This window comes from Pyrgilauda ruficollis, unplaced genomic scaffold, assembly GCF_017590135.1.
Source record: "Pyrgilauda ruficollis isolate IOZ18807 unplaced genomic scaffold, ASM1759013v1 scaffold111, whole genome shotgun sequence".
NCBI lineage: Eukaryota > Metazoa > Chordata > Aves > Passeriformes > Passeridae > Pyrgilauda > Pyrgilauda ruficollis.
Window position 1 is genome coordinate 1,683,676 of NW_024509322.1, and position 21,422 is coordinate 1,705,097.

Consider the following 21,422-nt stretch of genomic DNA (forward strand, 5'->3'; position numbering starts at 1 on the left):
AAGAGAAAGGATTGGAGCATGTCCAAGAAAAGGGAATGGAGCTGGGAAGGGTCTGGAGTGGCTGAGGGAGCTGGGAAGGGGCTGAGCCTGGAGCAAAGGAGGCTCAGGGCGACCTTGTGGCTCTGCACAAGTCCCTGCCAGGAGGGGACAGCCGGGGGGGTCGGGCTGTGCTCCAGGGAACAGGGACAGGAGGAGAGGGAACGGCCGCAGCCTGGGCCAGGGGAGCTCAGGCGGGATTTTGGGGAAAAATTCTTCCCCCAAGGGGTTGTCCATCCCTGGCACAGCTGCCCAGGGCAGTGGGGAATCCCCATCCCTGCAGGGATTTAAGGTCCATGTGGATGTGACACTTGGGGACACGGCCTGGGCCGTGCTGGAGAACAGTTGGACTCGATGACCTTTGCAACTCTATGGTGTCCCGAACCACTCTTGACCCCTCACCTGAGACTTCCCAGATTCCTGCAGGGTGCTGCCAGCTGTCCCCACATGGGGCCTTCTCCACATTCCAGGCAGCCACCTCTGATGTGACACAGCCACTCCTGCCACCAACACCCCAGTGGAAAATGTTGGGCAGGTTCAGCAAGAAACACAAGAAGATGATGGGGAAATGAGTACACCCAAGCCACTGGCTGCAGGGAGCTGATTTAAGGAGCTTGGATGTGCTCCCAGCAGGAATCCCAGGGGCACAGCCCTGGGAAGAAGCTGAAGGGAAAGTGTCAAATAAATTCTCACCTCTGCCCCACCACCATGAAAGCTGGACCTGCAAACTGAGTTTAATGGGATTTAAGTTTTCTGCTTTCCACCTCACTTCTCTTTCTACTCGGGAGCATTTGGAATTTCCTCCTCCCTACACCCAGCTGGGTCCTTTCATTGCCTGGAGCTTCCTGAGTGAATTTGTGTGGGGCTTTTACAAGTGCAGAGGGCTGCCCATAAACCTGCTTTGCACGTGGCACAGATTTGGGAGCTGATTATTTTCATAATTGAATGGTAAATCAATGTATTTAAGGCCAGTGTTTGCCATTAACAATCCTGAGTAGGAAGTGCTCCCTCTGTCAATAGCGGGGAGGTTTTACGAGGACAATAACTGCAGATTTACAGCTTCAGACCTGGGTTTTGGGGTTATTTTAATGGTCATTCAGTGTTTGCTGTTCCAGAGCCAGGAGAATTTGGGGAACATTTCACACCACAGCCAAGCAGTGTTTGAAATTCAAAATAAGATGGAATATTTGGGGAAACATCTCACCCATCTGTGTCTCATTGATGCCTCAGCGTTTACCTTTTCTATTTTCACATTCTGAGCTGCTTTAGTGTGTGGGTCTGAGCTTCATATTATGGGATGGTGAGCTCTCCTCAAAGAACAGGGAGACAAAACAATTCCTGCTCCAGCTGGGCACCAAGGACAAATGATCCAAATCTCAGCCCAGGAGCACAAAGCCCGTGGGCTGCAGAGAGAAAAACAAGCAGGATGGGAGTGCAGGGGCTGAGCTGGAATTGGACACTGAACTGCAATGTGCACATGGAGCAGAGCTGATCCCAGGGAGAGACCCCGGGAGCGCTCGTGCATTTTGGGGCCATTTGGGTTCATCTTGGGGGCAGCCCTGGCTGGGCTCTTGTGCTGCCCGAGGGGCATCCATGGAGGAGATCCTTTCAATCCATCCCTGCTTTATTCTTTAGCTCCATCTAATCTCTCTTCTAGCTCAGCCTTCTCAAGGCATTGCCATCAGCCCCATCTCCTGTGGGGGTGACCCAATTCCCTGTGCTCACTGGCAGTCGTGGTGCAGGAGAGAAGCAGGAGATGATGACCCTGCAGTTTGCAGAAGGCAAAACCCACAGATGTGGGCTGTGAAGCAGCAGGCTTTGGCAAGGAGAACATCCTAGAGACCACAAAATCTTGGAACAGACCCAGCAGCACGACAGGGAGCAAAACATCACTGTCCTTGAGCAGCTCCTGCTTGGCTTTGCAGCTCTGCTGATCCAGAATTGTTCTCCTGGGTCACAGCAAGCCACAAAGCCTCCTGATGCCTAAAGAGGTTACCTGGAACAGAGGCTAAACAGCATTTGTGTTAGGTTACAAATGCAGGAGTGGCTGGGGGTGTGTATTCTATTGCCACCTGTTAGAGGTGGGGCAGTTATCTCTGCTCATTGGGCCACCTGCTAAACCAGGCTTTGTCTGGGAGCCGCTTAATTTCAAAATTACAATAATTCAGAGGGAGGGGGTTTACACTTTCCATTTCAGGGGAGCCTCCTGCCTTCCTCAGCAGACACCTGGCTTTTCAAACCAAGAAAGAGTTAAATGAATAAAGTAGAGACTTATTAAAGGTCTTCAGAGGATACACCTTGGTCGGTGCAAGAGCCTGGATGGACCCAAGATGGATGGTGGTCACAAGTTTTTACACTTTTATAAGTTTTGGTCCATTTCCGTATTGGGGTTCATTGTCCAATTCCAGCTCCAGGTTATGCAGTCCCATCCTCCCAGATTGCTCTCCTCAGTTGTTGTTTTTACTTTTTGGGCCTGAAGCTGCAGCGTTGTCCTTGGTTGTGGGGCTGGAAAAGGATTGTTCTGTCTGACTGAGCTGTGAGGAGAACTTGCTGGCACTTTATATGGAGTTCAGAGTCACACACCAATGCAGAATCTGGAAAATAGGAAACCTGAAACTCAAGGCATCGCTCCCCAACCTCGCTCCCAGAGAGGGCTCCCCCTTCCCTTGCAGGGTTTTCTGTCCTTTCTGAGCTCTCCAGCCTTTCCCTTCGCTGCCGGGGGCTGCTCAGTGGAGAAGGAATAAATCCCATTAAGGGTTTTAACATTTATGGCCAGCGAGATAATAAAAGGGTGCAATTTGGGGTGGCTTTATTGCACTTATCATAATGTTTCCCTGAAGCACAGAGATAAAAGTCAGCGAGCAATGTCCATAAGGAGTTTTTCTATCTCCCTCTTCATTTTTTTCTTAGCAATAACCACCTCATTCAAAGTTGGTGTCACTTTCCCAACAATGGAAATTCACTGCAGTAACCCCATCCCCAATATTAAATTGTTTCACCACACGGATAAGTTCTTTTCCCATGTTTATCTTGCAGGGATTTGCATTTGGAGACATCTCCTCCTCCTTTTCCCCTTTATTTTCTGCCTTTTCATTCTCAGTTTGCCCTGTTCTGCAGTGTGGAAAATAAAAAAAACAAAAGGGGATGTTAGACCCAAAAACTCAAATATCTTTAACATCTTTACTTCAAATTTGTATTAGGAGCAGATTACTGTCTGTAAGATACACATGATATAAAAACAGGACAACACACAAAGATATCTCAAAAGCTGTAATTTTGCTGTCCCCTGCTGTGACAGTCTCCTCTCTCAATATTTCCCAAAAATCTGGCCAAATTATATTTATTTTTTCCCATATCAGTTCTGAAATTGTACCTTTCTCTTAAAGAAAAACAGTACTGCACCAACTATGGTTAATGGTGTGTCGTGAAAGTAAGTGTTATAACAGAAATCTAATTTATGTTTTTATTTCTCTGTGTGTGTCCATACATAGTTAGATATTATATATATATATAATATATATACATATATAGATATTAAAATATATATAAAATTAATGTTCCCAGTGCAATTGGAGGCACAAAAGCCATGACTGAAAGTCATCCCTTGAGGCAGGAGAAGAGACACAGCCATTTACTGATCCCTAACAAGAAGAAGTGTTTTCCCCTTCAATCTTTCCGCCCTGAAATCCCTCTTTTGTGCTATTTTTGGCCCTTCCCAATGGGATGGAATGACCGCAGGTTACAGGTGGGGTTCTGGGGACTGTGGTTATACAGGTGAGACACGGCACGCCTGGAAAGCTTTTGATCCTCAGGGGTGTCAATGTTAATACGCAAATCGGGCTTAATGAGCGTTTGGGTTGCCTTGTGGTTGATCAAAAACTCTTTGGTCATCCTCCACACACTGAGGCAGCAGTAAAGGCTCTGTATTCGCCAGAGAGTGTTTGTGCGCCTCTTTATCTCCTTTAATTGACATATTTTTAACGTTTGTAAGTTTGTTGTGCACCTCGAGGCGGGAGCGAGGCCAATGGCCGCCTCAGGGAGGCGAACTACAATTCCCATGCTGCTTCACTGCAGGCTCTGCGCTCCTATTGGTTGGCGCGAATCACCGCCCTCGGGCTCTTCCCGTCTCCATGGCAACGCGTAAACAAATGGCGGCGGCCATGCCTGAGCGGGGACAGCGCCGATAGCGGAGTCCCCTCCGTCTCCTCCTTCCTTATCACAGCTCATGGCGGGCGGCGAGGAGAACGGGAGAGAAGGCAGCCTCGGGGAGCCGCCTCCCTCTTCTGATGAGCCGCCACAGCCCCTCGCTGAGGGGCTCCCCGAGGAGCAGCCCCGGCCCGGTCCGCCTCACGGCGAGGATGAGCGGGAGGAGGAAGAGTCGGAGCGCTCGGAGGTTCAGCCCAGGGTTCCCCAGCTGTCTGGGGAGGGGTGTGTGCATGGGGGAGAACTGCTCTTTCCCTCCTCGGTGTGGATGTGGGGGAAAGAAGGGCGGCACTTCTCATTTCTGACTTTTTAGGGTCCCTCCCGTCCCCGTGGTGTACAGGGTCAAGGATTGTCCCCCTCTCTCTCAGAATCAATTAGATTGGGAAAAAACACTTTGAAGATTGTCGATTCCAACCATTGACCCAGCACTGCCAAGTGCTCCTGGCCATATAAGATTAAGGATAAATTGGCACATGTATGGCCAAATTAACCCAATTTCCTGCTGAAATTCCCAGCCCTGAGCTCCAGTAAGCCCCATGGACACGTGTGAATTTTCTCTGCCTGCCCTGCTGGGCTTTAAATCCCAACACCACAAAATGTCACCTCATATTTTGCCTTGTGGAAATTATTCTGTGCTCTCATTTGCTGTAACATTTACGTGCTATAATGAAATTATTCTATTATTTATCTTGGTCCCTATTGGACTATGGTCTTTTCTGACCCAGAGATGGGGCAGCTGAGAGGAGTTTTAAAAATTTTGATTCCATTTTCAGTCTCATATGAAGGGTGAGACAATACAGATGTTAGAATTCACCCCATCACAATCAGAAGCCAATTATATTCTAATTACAAGATATAAGTGTTTCTTGGTCTATCAGCTTTAGCCACACCATGCTGTAAATGCCCTAAAGCCAATCATTTAAAATTACCCCTCGTGGGTGCCACTCCAATGCCTCTTTCACAGTTCTGTTTCTCCAAAGCATCCAGTCTTATTTGCAAGGCCACCCTTTGAAACTTGTTTCCAGTTCCATTTCTCTCTCAGCAATGTCTGTGCTGTTCCAGGCCATTCCTAAGTCAGCATTTCTCATCTCAAAGTTTGCATACAGATGTGAGCTCTGTCAGGCTTTGGGAATTCTCTACAAATCCACTTCCCACATTTCCCCCTCTCCCTTGAGTAGAAAAAACTTCTTTGATGTCTTTGTTTATCAATTGTTTTGTACAGTGAAGCACACAAGGCACTATCACTAATATTGTCACTGTAACAATCAACGTATATGAACTTATTTTGTAAAGTTCTTTTAGTTAAGGCGTGAAACTCTATCTTTGAAGTAAGTTGTCTAATTATGATTTATTGTCTGTTTTAATTTGATTTGTCAAATCTCGTGGTTTTTGAAGCTGTTTGTGGATGGACTCTGAATGGTCAGACAGGTGCCTAGATCAGCAGTTGTCCCGCAGCTCCTCGGAGCTGACAGGAATTTCACAAACCAGGGGCTCATCTCCTCATTAGTGCTGGCTGTCAAGCAACCTCTTGGCAAAGACTTTTCCTCTGAAGAGCAACTCGTGCTGAACAAGTGGAAAGGGCTCCCAATAATCTGCATTTTGGGGTGCAGCACCCTGTTAACATCCATCATCTGTGGGAGCTCAACAGGCTTGGGGAATGGAACCTGTGCTTCTGATGGGTTGGGAAGGCTGAGCTAGGACAGAGACTAGACAGAATTAAAGAATAAATCCAAAAAAAAAAAAGGCTTGTTAAAAAACAAGATGTCAAGAGGCAGATTTTTGTCACTTTGATAAGAGTCAGAGTGGCTCCTGCTGACTGCCAGAGTGGAGAGTTGGTTTTGTTGTTTTTTTTTTTAATACATCAGCACTGAAATGTTTGATTTTGATTTTTTAATTTTTTTTTCCTTATCCACTCCTCAAGTGTGAAAAATGTATCTTCCTACTTCAGTCAGCTGGAGGGGAAAAAAGTAGAGGAATGTGTAAATCCCCTGGAAATGCTGCATTCAGGAAGTTGAAGTGGTTTTGTCTTTTCAAAGCTCTCTGTTGTCCCTCCCATTTCAACACAGTTTTGTTTCCCTGGTGTTTTTCCTGACTTCAGCTCTCTTTTTGTTATTTCAAAGTATTTTTTTTTTTGGCATTTTCTCCATTTCTGGCTGCTCCAACATCACTTTTTGTAGATGTCACCTTGTCCTGCTGCAGCTGGAGGGACCTTGGGTGAGCTGAGTTATTAACCAGTTATTAAAATGATGATTAAAATCCCTTCCTTTCCCTTTTCCAGGGTCGTGACTTGAGTGACATCAGCATTCTCTCTGGATACATTCACCTGCAGAAAATGGAGCTTTCCTCCAATAAAATTAATGGTATGGAGTAAATAAACTACAAATTCCTGCCTTGTGAAGCAGTTCCAGATGAGAAATGCACTGGACCAGGGAGTTTCAGTGTCACAAAGCCTGGCTGACATTTTAATGGTGTCAAACATTGCACAGAGCCAGGCTTGATCTCCTCCAAAATCCCCCAAATATCCACGGCCCATTAAGACCAGCATGTGTTTATCAGTGGGAACATGAGCTCAAACTCTCAGTTTATTACCCAGAGATAAAATCCCAGCAGATATGTCAAGGTGAAGGTGGGGATTTGGCAGGATGTTCAAGTTATGCTTGGTTTGGTTTTCCCAGCCTTGAGTTTTCCCTTGTCAGGGTTTTCCATGAGTGACAAAAGGTAAGAAAAAATTACATTTTTTACATTCAAAAAGGTGCCAGATAGAGAGTGGGATGAATTCCATCAGCTGCTCCTTCCCTCTCTCTCTCTCATTTTTTTTTTTTTAATTTAACATCAAGTGGAATAAGCTGTGCTGGGGCAACCACATCATTTCCCTCAAGTTCCTTTCACTCGAGGAGCTGCAGTCCAAGAATAGCAGCACTTTTGTAAAGCAGCTCCTCTCCCTGCTCATTTTAATAAGAGATTTTTTCCTGTGGAGGCCAGATATGAACAGAGCAGGGACTTTTCCATAGCAACCACTCATTTACTCCTCAGTCGTGGCCTAAATGCTTTTCTCCACTAATTGGCAGCTCAGGCCAGAGTGAATCTGTCGTTCTAGAGGTGGGTATAAAAACAATATGTGAAAATATAATACATATATAATTAAGGTAGGATAATATCATATGGTATAATATGGTATGATATGGTGTAATCTAACATAACAATATAGGATAATATGGCAAAATATGGCAAAATATGGCAAAATATGGCAAAATAAATATGGCATAGTGTGGTATAATATAGCATAATATAGCATAATATAGCATAATATAGCATAATATAATAAAATAAACTATAATATGGCATAGTATGGTATAATATAGTATGGTATAATGTAATATAATACAATAATATAGTATAATATGGTATAGTATAATATGGTATAGTATAATAGAATATAATATAGTATAATATAATAAAATAAACTATAATATGGCATAGTATGGTGTAATGTAATATAATGTAATATAATGTAATGTAATATAATAATATAGGATAATATAGTATAGGGTGATATGGTATCACATAGTATAATATAATAGAATATAATATAGTCTAATATAATATAGTATAATATGGCAGAGTATGGTATAATATAATAGAGTATGGTATAATATAATATAATATAGCATGATAATATAGAATAATATAGTATAGTTTAGTATAATATGGTATAATATAACATAATGTAATATAATATGATATGATAATATAGTATAGTACAGTATAATATAGTATAGTATGATAGAATATAATGTAGTATAATATAGTATAATATGGCATAGTATGGTATAATATGATATAATAGGATATGGTATAATATGATATGATATAATATAGGATAATATAGTATAATATGGTATAATATTATATACTATAATATAGTATAGTATGGTATAATAGAATATAGTAGAGTATAATAAATATAATATATATAGTGTGATATATATAATTACATATACTTACATGTAATATATAAGCTAAACCCTGTATATAATATATTTACTTATATGTAAATATATAAATATTATATATTTACATATAATTACTTATATGTAATATAAGTATATAATATATACTTCTATTACATTTACATATATGTAATATATGTAATTACATATACTATATAATATATATAGTGTAAATATATATAATATATGTAATGTAATATATAGTTCAATGGAATATAGTGTAATATAATATAGGGTAATATAGTGCAATATAATGTAATGTAATATAATATAGCATAGTATAATATATATAAATATATAAAAATAAATTCTTGCTTCTAGGCAAGTCAGCTGGCATAATGAAAATTAAATGTCGAGCTTGGATATTTATTCTTTGTGGTTTATAAACCATTTTTTTTTCCCTCTAGGAGAAGGTGTCAATATATCTGATTTCTGCATTTTAGGCATCACTTCCTGAACGTGCAGCTCCAAATTGACTCTTAATTGCTGCAGGATGTAATTATCACATTTTGCTGTGATGATCTTTGCATTCAGGCGCAGGATTTGACATTTTGTTTCATTTCTAGATCTTTCCTGTGTCAGTCACATGCCTTATTTAGTAGAGCTGAATGCTTCCAAAAACCAACTGACCACATATTTCGATTTTAAAGCACCTAAAAACCTCAGGGTAAGTCTGAAAAAAACAAACCTGAACAACATTTTAAAGGTTTAAATTCAAAACCATTTCCTGAATCTAAGTTAGACATATTTGAGCATAGGCAAAAGTCAATTTTTATTCCTTTTTTATTCTTCTTTCGTACTCAATTCACATTTTCCTTTTCCATTTTCCTTTTCCAAATGTTTGAGTCTTTTATTTATATTTATATGTATATTTATTTATATTTTATGTGCATTTTATTAATATTTTTGTTAATTTCTTTGTATTTTATTTACGTCTTTTATTTTCTTCCACACTGAACCCCTGCATGTGGTGGGAGGGTGGAACAAACTCCCAGCCAGAGTAAGTGCTGAAGAAATAACCCCAAATTCCTCTCTTTTTTTCCTTTAGGAAGTAGATTTTTCACACAATCAAATCCCAAAAATGAAAGATTTGTCAGCATACCACTCACTTACCAAGCTCCTGCTGGATTGTATCCTTTGGGGAATCTTGACTGGGAGAAAAATTAATTTTTTTTTGCCATTTCTTCAAATAAATACCAGTTTTCTTTGTGTTTTCCCCTTCATGTCAGTTTTGTCCTTAGAACTGAGATAAAATTGTAATTTTGGTGCTGAGACTGAGCTTAATTTAAGCATTGATGGTGTTAAAAGTGGGCAAATTTGAGGGATTTTCCTGCTAGAGGAACACAAAAACTCCTTTTTGTGTCATGGACAAGTGGAAAGGGGAGATGTCCCTTACAGAGGTTATTATTATTATTAATTATTATTATTGATTTTAAATCCCAAATGTTAACAGTGAATCAGCCTGGAACACTTAAATAAAAAAGGAATTTGTTGTTTCGTCCTGGACCCAACTAATTCTGCAGGACGAGGCTGTTTAGTGAAAATGAAGAGAATTTTTAAGGATTTTTAAGAATTTAAGAATTTTTTTTCAAAACTTCCCGGAGTTTTTGAGGGAAGCACACGGAGCAAAGGTTTTTCTGCTCCCCACTTCCACCCTTATCCCAATTTGTGGATTTTGGAACATTTTCCTGGCAGAAACCTGCTAATCAGGAGCTTGTAAATTGAATTTTCAGCGTTTTTCCAAGGCTTCCCTAAAAATTCCTTCCTGTGCTTTCTGGAGCTTCACGTTGCTCTGCCACCTTCCAATTGTTTCCTGAGGGTTCCAGAACTTTTCCTTTTTCCTTCAGGAATTGCATCCTGAATCTCTGCTCCTTGAAAAGGAGGAGGCAGGAGGTTGGTGCAGATTTTTCTGTCTCTTGGCCATTAATGAAATTAATCCAATGCTTGTTCCACACAAGGAATTTACAAGGCACCTGTTTTATTTTTTAAAAATATTTCTATTAAAATAAATAATTTTTTTTTTAAATTATTATTTTAAATGAATTATGATGCACGTGGTCAGGTCATTATATTTTTTTTTTTTTGTGTACTCCTTTAGCTTTCTAAAGGGAGGAATTGTCCAAACCAGAGAGAGAGACACAACTTGGCCAGAAATAAATGACAATCCTTTATAATGAGTCATGAAAAAGCTAAAATTGAATTTATTATTGTTCAGTGTTGGGCAATTTGCTGCCTCACGTTGATGCTTGTGGATTAAATTTTAATTTTTCCTGGTTCAAACTTTTGCCTGACTCCAGTCACCAAAGAGTCCCAGTCCCGGGGCAGGGTTTTAGCTGATTTTGGGCAGGTTCCTGTCACTTCATCCATTTCAAGGAGGAATTGGAGCTGGATTTGTTGTCAGAGGTTCTTTGTTTGGGAATTTGAGGAGTTCTGTTAATGCTGAAGTTTGCTGGGAGGAATTCTAATGATGTGTACTGCTGGTTTTAACTGTGATGCTAATTTAAAATACACTTTCTCCTCTCAGGACAGATGGCCAGGACACAACAGGTATAATTTAAACTGAACTAGCCCCATAAAATCACAACTTGAATAAAAACTTGAATAATTTCTGTAGGAGCAGCGGGATTTAAACCCCCTCAGGATAAATCCTTTCCCGTCCACCTCCCCACCCATTAACCCAATTTGTTAATTTCTCACCTAATTACTGCTCAGCTTTGGTGTTCAGCTCGTTCTTTTTCCTAAAGCTCTGCACAGTTAATGAGATTGAGGAGATCAGGGGGCTGGAGGAGTGTCACAGCCTGACCCAGCTGGGTTTGTCACACAACAGGCTCGCTGCCATCAGGGGCCTGCAGAATTTGCCCATCAGGATCCTCAATTTGGTAAGAAAGAAATCATTCGGATGGTTTTCCTGCCTGGCTCTTATCCAGAGATCAATACTTTGATGTAAATAATAAATATAACGTAATAAATATGGAGGTAATAAAAATATTTTATATTATTTCATATTTTATAGTATATATTTTATATGATGTATTTCCAAACCAGCAATATGGTATAATAAAATATATAATAAATATAATATTTTATTATATTTTATGTATTATATACTATATATTTTATAAATAAAATATTTTAAAAGAACATCTATAATATCTATTATATGTATTATGTATACTGTGCATTATATATAATATATAATAAAAATATTTTATAAATAAAATATTTTAAAATAACATCTATTATATATTATATATATTATGTATAATGTGCATTATATACAATATATAATATTTATTATATGCTATTTATTATATATGATATATAATATTATATATATTATATATATAATACATAATTATTATAATGATATATATATAATAAATACATCAATAATTACATAACAAATTATCAGGATATCTGCAATACCACACATTTTTTAAATTAATAACACAAATGTTGCACTGCAACACAACCCAAACCTATTTTTAACACAATCCAGTGGCTCCAAAAGCAACCGGCTGCTTTTCAACAGCTTTTACTTTGTAATAAGAAGTGAAAAATATTTAATGGGACTTTAAAAATAAATCCCCAAAAACCTATACAGAGCTCCTATTGGCTACATTTATTTTAAGCACCCACATAAATATTTGAAGTGAATGAATCCCTTATCAGGAATAGGAATATTCCTTTTCCAATCCTTTTAAAAAATTTAAAGGTTTTTCTTCCATTCTGTAAAATTGGATGTAGAAAATACCAGCTCAGGTTGGCCCTTGGCTGCTGCAGGATTCAGGGAAGGTGTTCCCATTTCTAATATATTCAAATGGTGTTAATAAAATTATATTTCAGATCTGTGACACCTCCAGGAGCTCCCTCAGTGGCAATAAATTGGAATTTGGTCTCATTTTTAGTGGGGAAGATGAACTGAGATTGGCCAAACCCCGTGGAAATGTTCTGAAAGGAGCTCTAGGACTCTGAGGATCTTTTTTCTAAATACTTTGATTTTTTTTTTCTCCAAATTTGAGCCACAGCAAGTCCCTCCACCGCCCTGATTTCCTGGTTTGCTTAAAGGTCTACCAGGAATTCCCTTGGGAATCTGCTCTGTCCAAAGTTGGGAGGTTGTTCACAGTTAAATCTTATTAAATGTGAACATATTCCTCATTTGGGGTTCTTAGGTGCTGATATCACTATTGATAACACTGCTTGTCTTTTTAATTAGCCACGTGGAAATTATGGAAAGATATTTCAGCTGGGAATTTTCTTTAAAAATTGGAATTAATTAAAATAAAATACAGTTCTTTTTATTATTTTTTTTTATCCTCTCTCTTCCCAGCAATTCAGTTTTCTCTCTCGGCTTTTTAGGTTGAAAAGAGCAGAAAGTTCTGAAGTTTGGGAGGAGCATTTCAAAACCTGTAAATTCTCCCTTGCTGTACCAAAAACCCCTTTATTCCACTCATGTTTGCAAAGAAAAAAAAATAAAATAAGAATAACTGTACCCTTAGGAATTTTCTGCTTTTGAAGGATCTATCCCCAAATCCCTTTTGTTCACAGAATTTTCTGGGCACCTCTGGGCCAGCATTTTGCAATCCCAGCTCCGAGCTGTACCCGATCAACCAGAGGTCTGACGAAGCCTCCGTGCTATTAATAACCTAATTAAACATTTAAAAGTCAGCAAAAATGTCAAGGACAGACGACTGGATTAACATTAGAGTCAGCTGGCTTATTTATTTCAACAGTTCCTAAATATTTATTAATAGGAGATGAGGCTTCCAAGCTTTTAGCGCAAGGTGAGGCTGATGGAAAAATAAAATTTGCAAGGTTATGGAGGAAGAATCCTGTGGAGAAGCCATCTGGGAATGTGTGGGACAGGGATGAGCAGGGAATTGTTATCCCTGCTTGGAATTTGGGGCAGAAATGAGTCTTGGATTTGTGAGGCCCTGAGGAGTGAAACCATCTGGAGGCCAGTGAGAAATCAGGGCTTCGTTGGAAAAAACTCTTGAGGGTTGGTTCTCGAAAATTTGGGGTGTTTAGTGTGGGAAAGTCTGGAAAGTTTTACAGGAAGATTTGGGTTTTTAAAATTATTATTTTCTAAACATTTCTGTGCTGTCGCTGACAGTGAATGGAGCCTTCACTTGATGTGTGTTAATGTGGATTTATGTATTCCAGAGAGATTTTGGTATCGTATGAGGGAGTCATGGAACCATGGAATGGTTTGGGTGGGAAGGGACCGCATTCCCAACCCTCTATCCTCTCTATCCTACCTTAATTTTTTCATTATTTATTCTGTAATCACAAGTGTAAATAGAGCCATGATTACAGAGGGAAATTCAATGTATTTATGTATATATATTCCATAATTTTCCATGCATCTCTGTATTCTAAATTTTGAGCTGGATGGTGACAAGTGTGTTCTTGGGCCAATATCGGTTTTTAAAAAATGTTAGAGCTCTTTTTATTGCTTGTTGTCTCTTCAAGGTGAGTTGGAGTTAAGCTAATCAGGAGAAAATTGATTCCTTTTTTCCATGAGGAGGAATGTGACATATCAGGATGTGCATGAGGCTAATGCAGAAAGGCCTGTTTTTGACAGGATTCTCCACCAGAAAGGATCCTCAAATCTAACAAATAACTTTTTTTTCCCCTCAGGAATGTTGTTTTCCATAGAGATTTATCCGAAAATGTAACACATCAGGATGTGCATGAGGCTAATGCAGAAAGGCCTATTTTTGACAGGATTCTCCACGACAAAAACTCCTCAAATCCAACAAATAACTCCTTTTTCCCCTCAGGAATGTTGTTTTTCATAGAGGTTTATTTGCAGTTTCTCTGCTTTCATGTTTTTGTCCTAGAGCTTTAACCAGATTGAGAAGGTGAATGGGCTGAAGACCTTGAAAAATCTGCAGTGGGTGGATCTGTCCAACAATAAAATAAACAATCTGCAAGGCTTGGAGGAGCACGACCTACTGGAGATGATCAACCTGGAGGATAACCAGGTACCAGCTCAGCTTCTTCTAACACCACAGAATATTTTCATTTTTTAACACCCAATTCCTTGAAGGGCTCCAAAAATCCTCCAGCAGTGCAAGGAATGAATATTAGAAAAGCTGAGATCTTTTCTTTTGGTGTTTCCCACGTCGATTCCTGGTGTCCTCTCAGCCCTTATTTAATTTCTGAGGTGGCTTTCTCTTCACTCAGGTCCCACTTCAGTGCTCACACACTGGTAATTTGCACTGCTCCCCTGGGTGGGTCGGGCAGGGATGAGTTTGCAGATTTTCCACCTCTGTTATTCCAGATCTTTACTTACACCACAGCTCTGCTGCTGCCAGGCCTCAGGGGGGGTTGTTAAAATCTCTCAGCCCAATTTTATGACCACAGATTCTTCTGAGCTCTCAGCTGGAAACTCCCTGCAAAGCAGAACTGCAAGGACTCTCTTAAACGTGGATTTTGTTATGCAGCATAATTTTCTGTACTGGAAATAATGGCACCATCCAACTCTTTTGAATTTTGAATGCCAAGCCAAATATCCGCAATAATTTTGGTATTGATCTTCCAGCATCCTTAACTGAAAAAAAAAAATCAATTCATGAATCACTTTGACATCAAAGACATGTGAAAAAAGAAATTATAATCTAAGAAAACAAAAATATAAAGCATCAGTGGAACATTTTCTGTCATTTTTCTCTCTCCTTGCAAGTGGATTTAATTCAAGTCACTGTGCATTCTTTTCCTGCCTGTGTTCAGGTTGACATTTAAAGGTGCCTCAATTGCAGCAGACAGGAAACTCTCTAATGGTGTGCTTGTTATTAACATTAATAACACCACTTCCAGTGCCTTATTTATTTTCCACTGTTCTTTGCAGCACATAAAAACTCTTAATTTTACTTCATCAAAACTTGCATCTTTGAATGATGTCATTGATACCGTTCAATGAGTTTTTTGAATGTTTTTTGAACCTTTTTTTTTTTGAACAAGAATAATTTAAAGGGGAGTTTTAATTAATTAACACATGCAGTTACTTCAGCTCACGACCACTCAGAATGATCTTAAATTCTTGGTTTTTTAAAAAATGCCCACAACAGGTTCAGCTGCAAATGTGTCCCTTGTAAACATTGAGTGATTTCCAATTGTTGATGGCTGGAATTCTGGGATTTGTTTAAGAAATCGACTCAAATCACATTTAACTTCACCAAAACTGACTTGGGTGGGGTTATTATCTCAAAGTGAGTGTAGAGCGGGCTGTGGTTGAGGTTTATGTTTTTAGGCACTTTAAAAGGATTGAGTATGAATTAGGGAGAATCTGGAGGTTTTTAGGTTCAGTTGGGCTTTCAGGATTTGAAAGGGGCTATGAAAGAGATGGAGAGAGGATTTTCCATGGCAAAACACAGACAGGAGAAAAGGGAATGGTTCTATACTGAAAAAGGAGAGATTTAGATAGGATTTGGGGGTGGAATTCCTGGCTGGGCTGGAATTCCCTGAGCAGCTGGGGCTGCCCCTGGATCCCTGGAATGTCCCAGGCCAGGCTGGGCACTGGGACAGTGGGAGATGCCCCTGCCCGTGGCACTGGATGGGTTTCAAAGTTTGTAGGTCCTTCCAACCCGACCCATTCCACTCTCTGATTCCATCTTTCAGCAGAAAACCAGGTTGGTTTGGGCCACACAAACCTTGACTGACCCCAAAAACGGAGTGCCCACCTTTCCTTTGTGCACGGCTGAGACCCCAAATAGGCTGGACCCTCTTGACCCCCTGATTTATCCCTCTGGACACATCCAAGGACAAAAATCCTGCTCCTTTTTTAACCAAGTTCTGTAGGATGAACTTGAACTTCAGCGAAAAGAAACTCTCAGAAGGATTTTATTCTTTTTAAACCACCCAGCCAGAGCACGAATTTAACTGCAGAATTGCCTCACTCCAGCACATCAGCACATAAAAAGCCAAAAGTGTTAGGGCTTGACATTTGAAAGAACTGGAAAAATGCAGGTGCTTGGAAATTGCTGTATGGATTATCCTGCTGCTCCAGCTAACAGCCAAGTTGTCTCCTTTTGTGCCTGGAAGTGCCTCATTGAGGGCAGTTAACATGTAAACTCCTTCTGTAATTTAGAATTATTTTTTTTATGCCCAGATTTGAAGAGCAGCCATTAAAATACTTCATTTTGCCTGCCTAGTTCTCTTGGGTTCTGTTGCTGCTGATTTATGCTCTGTTTCTGTCCCAGGTGGCTGAGCTGAGTGAGCTTAAATGGATTGAAGATCTGCCTCTCCTCAGGGTTTTAAATCTTCTAAAAAACCCTCTACAGGTAAGAAAGAAGCAAAAATGAGACCCTAAACCTGTTGGTTTGAATCCTTTCAGCCTCAGTTTCTGTCTCTAGAAGTGGGCAGGTCATTTGTCCTGAGTGACCAAAGAAAATTCTATCCCAACCCTTGTGATTTCTAAATTTTGTGTGAATTTTACAGTCATTCCCAATGCCAGAAAAAAGAAAAATATTAAAGAGTTTAATTTTTTCCTTATAATTGCCAGGATTTTATTGGCTTTTTTAAGACTGGTCTGTCGTGGCACACAATGAAATTAGCAGGAAAAAGTACCTGAAACAGCCTGTTCCTGATTTTCCATAATCTGAAAAGCTTTTCCTGCTGAGATGTCCTTCTCCTAAACAAAGTCTGATCAAATCCCTTTCCATTTTTAAATTCCCATCTTGGCCTTTTGAATGTTGTGGTTACAAACTTTTGAACAACTCAGCTCTTGCTGCAGTTGTGAAGGGTCACTTTGGGCAGTGTCTTAACACCCTTCAGGGTAAAAAACCTTTTATTTTGCAATGTATTAAGGCAAATTTAATTTTAGCTGATTGGAATTCAATATTAGCTGGATGAAATTAAGTATTTTTTGTCAAAATGGAAACTTTTTCCCTTCAGGAAAAAGATGGTTATTGGCTCTCAGCGATTTTCATGTTGCTCCAAGTCACGGATCTGGATCTCAAGAAGGTTTCAGTGGAAGAAAAGGTAAGCAAACATCATTTCATTCTGGAAGTTTTCTAAATAAACAATACAAAATCCAGGCTTGCAGTTGTAGCAAACCTCCTCCCCCAAAATCCTGTTTGACAAAAATTCTGTTGGATTGGAGACCTTTCCCTGCTGTGGTGCCTGAGCTGGAATTTGGTTGCTGCATGGGCTGTTTGGGGCACATTTTATGTTTATAAAGAGAAATTTCCATGTTTTACTGGAAGGAGGAGATGATTCCATGAAAATCATGGAAGGGAGAGGTGGATGCTCTTTTTCCAGTCTCACCATTCCCAGGTGACTTCTCCCAGTCTCGTTTCTCCTCTGAAAAATGGAATTTTTGCTGCTCTACAGCTGTGTTGTGATATTTGAGGAATTCTTGGAAAATTTTTCCACATAATCTGATGTAATACACTATAAATATATGTGGATTATTATTATTGTTATTATATTGGCTGCAGCAGACACTGAGATCAACCTTTGTGCCCTGCACTCCATTTTGGTGCTGAATGAATTCACAAGTGAGTAACCTGATGGAAAAATCCAGGATCTAGTAACTCAGAAATTTGTATTTTTATTGTGACTCTGTTTTCTGGGATCATCCACAACAAACAGGAGCCTTCCCAGTGGGCTCAAGCCATGCTGGAACTGCTGTAATTCAGGGAATTATCCTTTCAAAGCAATCCCTTCAGGAAATCCATCACTCCCAGCTTCATCTGTATAAATTTTGGGGTTCTTGTTTAGTGCCAGGCTCTCTCCATCCTGAGCACAGATGATGATACCAGAGTATAATTTTCCCCAACTACCCAAAATGTTGATCTCAATCTTTGTCTTATGTGCCATTCTGTTTTCCTCTCAATATAATTTTGAATATATCAATGAAATTTTTCCCTTCAATGGACTGTAAAAATGAACCTGAGTGACTGGTTTAGACCAGCAATTAATTTATGAGGGATAAAAGTTGTTCCACAAAATCCTCTCCTTATGTTATTTTAGGATGCCTCCTCTAGCCTCAAGATTCTCTTGGCAAACTGAATTTGGAGGCAGCAGCTCTGTGTCTCACTAACACAAAATGGATGTACAGGAATGTGGGTTAGATCAGGAGAGGAGTTTGGAATTGGAATTCCTGCTTGTCCAACTCACCATGTTTGGGTCTCACTGTGGAATAGTCTTGCAATATTAATAATATTAATAATAATCCTTCCTTTAGGATAGTCTGATGTGCACCAGGATGCACCCACTGTGCTCCCAGCCACTAATTCAGAGCAAAGGGCCAAATTACAGCTAAAATTAAATTAGATTTTAATTTTATTTTTTTATTTTATTTATTTTTAACATTTTTTCCCTCCTCCTGCTTTCCCCTGAACATGGGGACGTGGAGTTCTGAGCACTGAATATTTCCCCTCCTATTTCCTCCTGCTGCTGGCTGATTAATACAGGCACGGCTGCCACACAGCCATGGCATTCCAGGCTGGAAATGGATTGTCCAGGCATGGATTGTCTGGCCCAACCTTGCTTGGGAAAAGCATAGGCAATCCCAAATGGCCCAGCCAAATCCTAAAAGTGACCAGCATTGGTGAATCCACCAACTGGTGAATTCACCAATTATTTCCCTGGGGAAATTCTCATGGAATCCAGGACGTTTTTTATTGGAAGGGACCTCAAAGTCCATCCAGTCCCATCCCTGCCACGGCAGGGACACCTGCCACCATCCCAGATTGTCCCAACCTCCTCTTGATTATTCCAAAGGCTGATTGGTCTCACTGTGGAAATTTTATGTCTTGCGTCCCATTGGAATTGCCTCAGTCGTTCTTAGCCCATTTCTGAGTGTGTGGCCTTAATAACCCCCAAAATACACAACTCATGAGTGGTCAGCAGGATGGATGGAGGGAATCCTTGGAGTCTGAGTGCTCTCCCTCCCTCAGGAAAGACGGGAACGCATTGTCAGGAGTTTGCTGAATTTGTTAATGCCCACCCTGTAACAAACGAGTGGCTTCAGTCCCCAGGGGTTTGGGTTTGGCCCCTTCCACCAGCACTGAGAGGATGCAAATTAATGGATAATTAAAACCTGCTTTTGCATCCTATGTGGCATCCTCTTTTCATTAGGGAAGGGTTGTCTATATTAAAGATGGTGAGATGTGTCTGGCTGCCGTCCATCCGTCCATCCATCCATCCATCCATCCCTCAAATCACCCATCCATCCATCCATCCATCCATCCATCCATCCATCCCTCAAATCATCCATCCATCCCCAAATTTCTGCTCCCAGCCAAGCCCAGCACCAAGCCTGACCCTCAGCAGCACAAAGCCATCCTTATTCCTGGTGATCAGCCAAGAGTTTTGCACCTGAGAACAATTCCATCACTCCTCCCCTTCCTTTCCCCTCCCCTCCACTCTAAATTTTGGGAGCAGGTGGCTGCTGTGAATAAAGAGGACCCTCCTCCAGAAGTCGTGGCTGCTGAAGATCACAGGATTCAGATTTTGTACAACGCTCAGCAGCCCCAGGAAGTCCTGCCCAGGTGAGTTCATTCATTTCACAGCTGCTCCTGACGGTGGCACTCAAGTAAAGCAGAATTTTGTCACGTTCAGAGGGACATTTTTCCCGGGGAGAACTCCTGCAGGATTCTGTCAGCAGGCCTGGAAAGGAGGCAAATCTGATTTGGTTCAAATTGATGATGAAACGAAGCTCTTCATTCACCTCTAAAGTCTGAGACAGATTGTCCACAGCTCCACTCCCTCTCCTCAATCTGTTGGAGCAGATGGGCATTTGCACCACAAATGAGAGATGCAAAATTCCTCCCTGTGTCCAAAAGAACTGGAAAAATCCCTGGAGGCAGCAGAGAGCTGCAAAACTTCTCCTTCCCCTTCTGCCGGCGATTCTTTCTCCACTGCTGGCATCCTGTTGGGATAAAATGATTTTATTTGGGGATTTTGGGGCATTTATTTTGGGGATTTGGGGATTAAGGGGAAATTTCCGTGTTTTACTGGAAGGAGGAGATGATTCCATGAAAATCATGGAAGGGAGAGGCAGGTGGATGCTCTTTTTCCAGTCTCACCATTCCCAGGTGACTTCTCCCAGTCTCGTTTCTCCTCTGAAAAATGGAATTTTTGCTGCTCTACAGCTGTGTTGTGATATTTGAGGAATTCTTGGAAAATTTTTCCACGTAATCTGATGGAATACACTATAAATAAATGTGGATTGTTATTATTTTGGACAGTGAGGTCAACCTTTGTACCCCACACCCTGTTTTGGTGCTGAATGAATTCATAACTGAGTAACCTGATGGAAAAAATCCAGGATTTAATAACTCAGAAATTTGTATTTTTATTGTGACTCTGTTTTCTGGGATCATCCACAACAAACAGGAGCCTTCCCAGTAGTGACAACAGCTCTGAGAATTCTTTTAAAAGCAAAACCCCAAAGATTTATTTATTTTTGCAGGGATGGAGATTTCTTAAAATAAACCCACAAAATTGGCTTATTTTCCTTCTTAAAAAAAAACCCTCAAGGCACAGATTTTTATTTTTTTTTCCCCAGGGCTGTATTTAAATATTTGCTTAGTGGATTTTGGATTGATGGAAAGAAGGAATTCTGCCTTCTGCCAGAGGAATTGTGCACACAAACACAAAAACATCAGCCCAGCCCCAAAAATTGTTAATGATGCCTGGAAGGTTGGCTCGTGCTCAGCTGGAAAGCACCCCAGAGTCATTAATGAAATCTTCCTAATGATTATTGCCCTTTCCACCCTAAAATGCTTTTTGGAACCAGATTGGGGGAGTTCGTTTGCATCTCTCTTTCTCCATCAGGTTATAATTAATTCTGGGTTAGTGATATCTTCATTATTGCAAATCAAACCTGAAAACAAAGTGAAAAGTTTTTATTCTTGCCTGTCCTGCAGGCACCAAACATTGAATTTCCTATTCTTTTCTTCACGCTCTCAATTTGTGATTTAATCTGTAATTATGTGGTAACACACCAGTGAATATTATGGGTATTTTCCCCTTCTAGAAATGCAGGTGACATTTGAAAATGTTGCTCAGAGTGACAACAGAATTTAATTTCATTTCCAGTCTGTTGGGCCAGGACAGGATGATTTTTGGTACCTGGCTGTTGATGAGGAACCCATTCAGAGAAGGACCAGAGCATGATTCTTTCTGACAATTAAAATAATTAATCATTGGAACAATTTA

General features: G+C 40.3%; 1 protein-coding gene across 1 annotated transcript in view; it reads left to right on the forward strand.

Annotated features, from left to right (window-relative positions):
- Positions 1-4,261: 4,261 nt before the first annotated feature.
- Positions 4,262-21,422, forward strand: part of LRGUK (leucine rich repeats and guanylate kinase domain containing) — a gene marked incomplete at its 3' end in the record, with an annotated part of 36,289 nt that continues 19,128 nt past the window's right edge. Inside the window, exons 1-9 of the mRNA XM_041477508.1 lie at positions 4,262-4,464; positions 6,505-6,599; positions 8,816-8,916; positions 9,298-9,379; positions 11,004-11,128; positions 14,093-14,236; positions 16,454-16,534; positions 17,148-17,234; positions 19,644-19,750. Of these exons, the coding sequence (XP_041333442.1) occupies positions 4,262-4,464; positions 6,505-6,599; positions 8,816-8,916; positions 9,298-9,379; positions 11,004-11,128; positions 14,093-14,236; positions 16,454-16,534; positions 17,148-17,234; positions 19,644-19,750 (1,025 nt within the window). The remainder of the gene's footprint in view (positions 4,465-6,504; positions 6,600-8,815; positions 8,917-9,297; positions 9,380-11,003; positions 11,129-14,092; positions 14,237-16,453; positions 16,535-17,147; positions 17,235-19,643; positions 19,751-21,422) is intronic.